Source organism: Sinocyclocheilus rhinocerous, unplaced genomic scaffold (genome assembly GCF_001515625.1).
Source record: "Sinocyclocheilus rhinocerous isolate Xijiao unplaced genomic scaffold, SAMN03320098_v1.1 scaffold1382, whole genome shotgun sequence".
In the NCBI taxonomy this organism is placed as follows: Eukaryota; Metazoa; Chordata; class Actinopteri; order Cypriniformes; family Cyprinidae; genus Sinocyclocheilus; species Sinocyclocheilus rhinocerous.
Window position 1 is genome coordinate 456,684 of NW_015657958.1, and position 7,342 is coordinate 464,025.

The 7,342-nt window shown below is 37.1% G+C and overlaps 1 protein-coding gene across 1 annotated transcript in view; it reads left to right on the forward strand.

The window, feature by feature from the left end:
• The window catches only part of pcxb (pyruvate carboxylase b), a 238,018-nt gene that overhangs the window by 176,787 nt on the left and 53,889 nt on the right, over window positions 1–7,342 (forward strand). Inside the window, exons 13-16 of the mRNA XM_016529777.1 lie at window positions 433–654; window positions 808–964; window positions 1,819–2,059; window positions 2,400–2,649. Coding sequence (XP_016385263.1) covers window positions 433–654; window positions 808–964; window positions 1,819–2,059; window positions 2,400–2,649 — 870 coding nt within the window. The remainder of the gene's footprint in view (window positions 1–432; window positions 655–807; window positions 965–1,818; window positions 2,060–2,399; window positions 2,650–7,342) is intronic.

The window sequence follows — 7,342 nt, forward strand, 5'->3', positions numbered from 1 at the left end:
GGGCAGATGGTTCTACAACTTAAATGGTTTAAAATAGCAGTTATAAATTTCCAAGCAACACACACCAGTTTTTTATTGAATAAATAAATCAACAGTTTTGAATTACTTGGGTGAGTCAATAATTCAATCATTCTTTCATAAAGACAGTCACTTGCTTTGTTCTGAATGATTCAGCCTTATGAATGAAACAGTTGCATGAATGCCTCAATGACTCACTCATCTACTGAATTCCCACCACTTACTGGTGATTTTAGTTTCTAATTATTGTTATTGCTATAATTGACCAAATCCCACAAAGTATTGAGATATAATTTTTGGTAAATACTGTATTGTACACCCCTAATAGCCCCCTACTTTTATCAAGATGTTCTGAGTTGGTCAGGTGGCTTTATGTGTGTGCTGCATACACAAATCATTTTTTCTTCTTTCCAGGTGAGCCGCCCATGGGCTTCCGTGAGGTCCTGTTGAAGGAGGGTCCTGAGGGTTTTGCACGGGCAATTCGACAGCACCAGGGTCTTCTACTGATGGACACTACCTTCAGAGATGCCCACCAGTCCCTGCTGGCCACTCGTGTCAGGACACACGACCTCAAGAAGATTGCTCCATTCGTGAGCCATAACTTCAATAATCTCTTCAGCCTGGAGAACTGGGGAGGCACGTGACATATTCACAGAGTCTTCAGTAATTTCTTAAGACACATACATTAGAAGGAGCTAATTAATTAAACAATTTTTTTAGATGTTTTGGCTTAATGGGGATCACTTGACGTCTTTGACATGACCTTAATATCTCTCTTGCTTTCTCTAGGAGCTACATTTGATGTAGCAATGCGTTTTCTGTGGGAATGTCCGTGGAAGAGACTTCAGGAGCTCCGAGCTCTGATTCCCAATGTCCCATTTCAGATGCTGCTACGTGGAGCCAATGCTGTGGGATACACAAACTACCCTGATAATGCAGTTTTCAAGTGAGATCACACACACATTTCCATTGGCTAATGTTATTTTCTATCCTCTACTCCTAATCCTACCCTCGCAGAAATCTTTCTGCATATTTAAATGTTAAAGATATTGTTTAGTATGTTTATTAAGCTGTTTTCCTCGTGGGTGCTGTTGGCTTGTCCACACAATTTAGGTGATTACATTTGTAGGCACTAAATAAACACACACATACACAAAAGAAGGTAGTGCATGTATTGAGCCATAGAGAGTTAGAGCTGATACCGTAGCAGCGGCAAACACAGTTGTAGAGCTCTTCACATTCATTTTTTAATATTAGTTTAAATGTTAAGCTAATAATTAATGTCATGTACTGTACACACAGTATTTAGGATTGTCTCATAAGTTCATAATAGGCTAAGTTTGCTCACAAATGTAACAAATGCACCAGTAATCTCCCAAGTTCTACTAATTTGGTAAAGATGCTCATATTCATTTGTGCAATATATTGGACATAGATGTATCATACCCCTAACAACTACATAGCACCACAGTAAAATTCTCTCAGAACTCATTATCAGCTGCATATCAACATGCTAAAAACCTCTCAGCACATCTTAGCAACCACACTTTGTCATAGCAGTGAGTTTCTTAGAATTTCCACATTCCATAGTAAAAGCAACATCTGATGATAACTGTTGGAAAGTACATAATATTCTGGCAGGCATTAAAATGTCTGATGTCAATGGCTTGACTTGAATGTGCATTCACACAAATGTCTATCTTTACTCTTATAAACCATAAATGTCAGTTTTGAAGGAGTTGGCTGTAGTGCAGAGCTGACAACCTTATTTCCATTTATCTTCAATTTCTCTTTCTCTAGATTCTGCGAGGTAGCCAAAGAGAACGGAATGGATGTCTTTCGTGTTTTTGACTCCTTGAATTATATTCCCAACATGCTTTTGGGGATGGAAGCAGCAGGGGCGGCTGGAGGCGTGGTGGAGGCGGCTATTTCTTACACGGGAGACGTGTCTGACCCCATGAGACAAAAATACTCACTGGAGTACTATCTGAAGCTGGCCAATGAGCTAGTTAAGGCTGGAACACACATACTGGCTATTAAGGTAGATCACGTGTGCAAGGAAAAAACGCATACACAGAATTGGCCTGACAATCATATGTTTCACATTCACAGAGGCAGAGGTGAAGGATTTGCTAATATAACTGCTGTTTTTTTGTGTCAGGACTCTTAGCATGATATTTTCAGCTGTGTTTGGCAGTTACTCAAGGGTGTAATGACTGAAGACATTGACAGTAACACTCATTCTCGCTCTGTTATTTCTGTTTCTTCTCTCTTTTTCTTTGTTGAGCCGCTGTAATGACAGTGATCGTCATAATGTGGTTTTCTTTTCTGTGGGGTGCACTTGAGTGGTTAAAAGCAGCTCTGCTCTTTTTTCTTCCTAGGACATGGCTGGCCTGCTGAAGCCCGAAGCCAGCCGTTTACTGATTGGAGCACTGCGTGACCGTTTCCCTGATGTCCCTATCCATGTTCACACTCACGATACTGCAGGTGCGGGAGTCGCGGCAATGTTAGCCTGTGCACAAGCAGGTGCAGATATAGTGGATGTAGCAGTGGACTCCATGGCAGGCATGACCTCTCAACCAAGCATGGGTGCCATCGTAGCCTGCACCAAAGGAACCAAACTTGATACTGGTGAGTGGACAAGAAACGTGTAAACGTATGGTCAAAAATTTTTGAAATTTTGAAGCAAAATTTTGATAGATGTTTCACAGGCAAAAAAAGCTCCATTTTCAATAGTGTAGTGATGCATGAAGCACTGTTCTCACAGAAGTTACTTTCAACATGGCACCTTTCTGTTCCAACTTGAACACAAGCAAAATCTGTGGAGGAACTTTTTTGCCCTAAAGCTAAACTCCCAATCGCATGGATTCCTGTTAAAATGATTGGATTTTTGCGAACTGACTGAGAAAATCCCCCAAATAGCAATAGATATGTAAAGCATTGAAAGTCACTAAAAGTGGCTTAAGATATTGTATATGACATATGTGTTATGATTTACGATTTATCTTTAAACATTTATTCCATCTGCGCTATTGTTTAGTTCTTGGACTATGTAGACATGCACTCTGACATCTTTATCCACTGCATTTCATCTGAAAGTATTTAATAGCAGTTCAGCTTTTTAAAAAAAAGAGTCAGAGCCATAGGCTAGTGGGCAGAGCTCTTGACATATCAGCGCTTCGGGGACCCAAGTTTGACTCGAGGACTTTTTCGTTCCTGTTCTAGTCTCTCCTCTCCTATCACCTGTCTCTCCTTTTGTCAAATAAAGTAACAAAAAAAATAACTTAAAAAATAGAAAAAAAAATATTTATATAAAATACCTTTCAAAAGTTTGGGGTCAGCGAGATTTTTGAGTGTTGTGATAAAAATACAGTGAAAACAGTAACATTGTGTAATTATTGCAATCAAGAAAAAACTGTTTTCTATTTTAAATGTATTTTAAAATGTAATTTATTGTTATCATGACAAAGCTGAATTTTTAGCAGTTATTCCCTTAAATTAACTATGGTTTTACCACAAATAAAACCAAAAAACTATGGTTACTATAGTTGAACTGTGATAACCACAAATTACTTTTTACACATAGTAAAACCATAGTTAATTTTATTAAGGGTTTTTCTAGTCTTCAGTGTCACATGATTCTTCAGAAATCATTCAGATATGCTGTGTTCTTGAACAACATGTGACTTTTGGTCCACACTTTTATGTTTACAGAAAGTGTGTTTCTGACCTAGGTTAGTACATGTGCAGTTTAATTCAACAAGCTGCCCATGATCAGTTTAATGTTGCCTAAGTTGCAGGCAGGCTCAATTGATTAATGATGTCTAATTAGTCAAGTCGCTAAGCTCATTAATCAAGGGACCCAGTAGGGGTTGTCGTCATATATCAATACATTTGTACTTTTATACAGTTGTGTGCATATGTGCTGTACTGTCCGTGCGAGTGTGATAATTGCTGTATTCTGAGAGGCATGTTAAACAAAAGGCCTGCTGTAGCAAACAGGGGAATATGTTGACACACCTTGGACAAAGACTAATGACAGAGAAGAAAAGAGAGGTAGAGAATCTTCCCATTCCTCTCCCCCATTTTCTTTTTAACTGCACTTACACATTTATTTCCCCTTCCTCCACTTCATTGCCGTCAGTTAAATCATAGCTCCTCTTCCCAGCCTTTCCCTCCCTCTCTCCCCCTCTTCTGTCCCCCAAATATGGTTCCTCTGAGACAGGGGGCATAGATAATGGCCGCTGCACTTCAGTTTCAAATTCTCCAGAGTATAATCTTATGTTCTTGAACAATCTCTCATGTAGCCACACCATACACAATAATCTGTCAATATCTCTCTTTAAACACTGAGATACCCCCCACCCCCCAAAAAAATTTTCATACAAACATAGCCACCACAATGCAAGTTCTGGGTGGTTGCCAGAACGTTGATATGCGGTTGCTATGGTGTTCTGGGTGCTTGCCAGGAGCATCGCTATGCAGTAGCTGGGGTTGTTGAGGTGGTTGCTTATAGACTTACATCAGAAAAGCACTAGATATGGCTGGAGTACATCTTACATTGTAAGTTAATGGAATAGTGGTAACGTTTTAGTTTGGGGACCTCTCATTATTCTATAATAGTGTATAATAGTGAGAATCTCACTATTAATTAGTTGCTTATTAGCAGTGTTGGAGAGTGACTAGTTACATGTTACGGAATTTTATAAATCGGATAGTTCCGGTCCTTGATTCTGATTGGTTGAGCAGTGTTTGAAGCTGTTGTAAATGACACTACAAACATACATCTTTGTTTACTTCTGTGTGTTGCTTGGCAACCACTTTGTTGGAACCACAACTGTTTCTGAGGAACTACATTGTTTGGTGGAAGAATACTTTTTTTAATTTATATCATTACACTTTATTTGCTGTATTTGTATTTGCACTTTTTATTCTGTGAAACCTTACTATGTATATGGAATAACCGTTTTATAAAAGCAATAAGCCCTGTGAAGCCGTGGTTTACAGTGAATTTATAACAGCTAAGGGGGTTTTAGGCACTCCGTGACAATGCCCCTTAGCTGTTATAAATTCACTGTAAACCACAGCTTCTTGGGGCTTATTGCTTTAACGTAATTTAAATGCAAAATAAATGTAACTGTAATCTGTTGCAGTTGCTGAGAAAAATATATGTAATTAAGCTGCAGTTACTTATGAAAATGTTAACAATTGCAAAGGGGGTTACACCTGAATATTTTCACACACATACAGATTTGGTTGATTTCTTTCCTAAATTGCATTGACTGCTTTAAAATATCAGACACCAATGTAAACAATGCAAGGCATTGTTAGAAGCCAGTGTTTCCTATTATAGTTGGGCAAAGATTTTATTTCAAAACTGTATCATAGCTATTAAACTATATCTTATGATTTGAAATCTGTATTTAACCTCAGAAAGAATCTTAAAGTAAAAAGAGGTGCTAAAGTCTGATTTTGTGGTGGCTGTGCTTTAAAATTAAATTAGTATCATCCTAATTCAAGTAATGAAGAGTTTTGAAAGTCTGACAGTAATCAGTGTTGAGTACTACTGTACTGTTAACCCTGCCTGCTTTAAATGTTTCAAAATGATTAACAGTTTAAAAAGTTTAGGAAAAATGTAGAAATTTAAAATTAGAAAAGTAATCAAATTACAATTTTTTTATTATCAAATGTAATCAGTTACATTAATAAAGTAATTGGAATTACTCTACTTATTACATTTTAAATGTAATATATAAATGTAATATGTAATATTTAAATGCTTATAAAGCACTATTAATGCCTTATTCTGCAATACCAGATTTTAGATCCCTTAATCCTCCCTAACCCTAAACTTAATAACTACCTTACTATTAATAAGCAGCAATTAGGAGTTTATTGAGGGAAAAGTCATTGCTAATCGTTAGTTAATAGTGAGAAGTGTGTGACTAGGTGAAAGCCGAACATTTTCTACTGTGTAAAAGCTACACAGTTTACAGTATCATTCATGTCAGCAACACAGATTGTGCAGGTTTACATCCTGACCTTTAAAGGGGTCATATGACGTTGCTAAAAAGAACATTATGTTGTGTATTAGAGCTAAAGGGCCCAAACCTTAAAGGTCTGTTCACACCAACACAAATATTTGGCACAAAAATTTGTTCCAGTTTTCAGATACAATTTGTCTGTTCTGATTGGTGCATAAAACAACGCTGATGGGCTGAATGAAAATGCAATTCCACTCTCTGACATAGATGGCACTTATACAAAAGAAAAAATACCATGGTTACCCCAGTTAAGGTGCGAGCACAGTACACTTTTCATTCCACTGAATTCCATTCATACGCATGTGAATGCTTGAGTCTGTAAATGCAAGATTGTGCAAAGAAGTTGTGCATTTCACTGCGTTCTACAGTTCCACTTTGATGCACTCTGACCTGCAAATTCATATCATGTGAAGACGTGTGGCCAATCGAAGATTGCTATGCCACGCTGTGCCCTCTTAGAACACAAACTCTAAAGCTTAGACTCTAAAGAAAATTTAGTAGATTGTGTGTGTATGTATAAATACGACAAAATAACCATTTCCAGATTCTTCCTCTGCTATACATTTATACATTAATTTAGTTATATACAGTTGCTTTGAAAAACAGTCTGTTCATGAATGCCACCAAACCGTAGTTTAAAGCTTTGGCTCTGGGCATTTGACTGAAAGAGCAAATCTCTATTAAAAAAGAGAAGAAGAAAAAAACACATGCAAATGGTTGTGTCAATCGGAACAGATGTCATTCATTTTAATTTAGTATAGTGAAATTATTTTTGTTATATATTATGTTTTATATTTTAAAAAACAGTGCCAGAGACAATGCAATAGGCCCAGACATTCAACTGAATGTATAGACACATAATGACAGATTAATTTAAAGTTATTTCTTTTTATTTATTTCTTTTTAATTTTTTAAGGTTTACCTTTCAAACAGCTAACTACATTAGTACACTATATATATGACCCATCCAAAAATGGAAAAAGAAAAATGGAAAATGCTAAAAAATGTGTGAGATTAGAATTGAGTATAGATATATACATACCATATATATTTTGTGCATTTCTACCACCTAAGCATGTGTGTTTGTTTAAGTACACAGTTTTTTATTCATGAGCACATCTGTTGAGGTAATTGGTCACGGAAGACCTCTAGTTTCTTGAAGATCCCTCATTCCCTCTCATCACTCTCTCTTACTGTCATTGGTGTTTTCTCTAGTGCAGTGGTTCTCAACCCGCGGCCCGTCACGAATTCAAATGCGGCCCACCATGCTGAACACAATT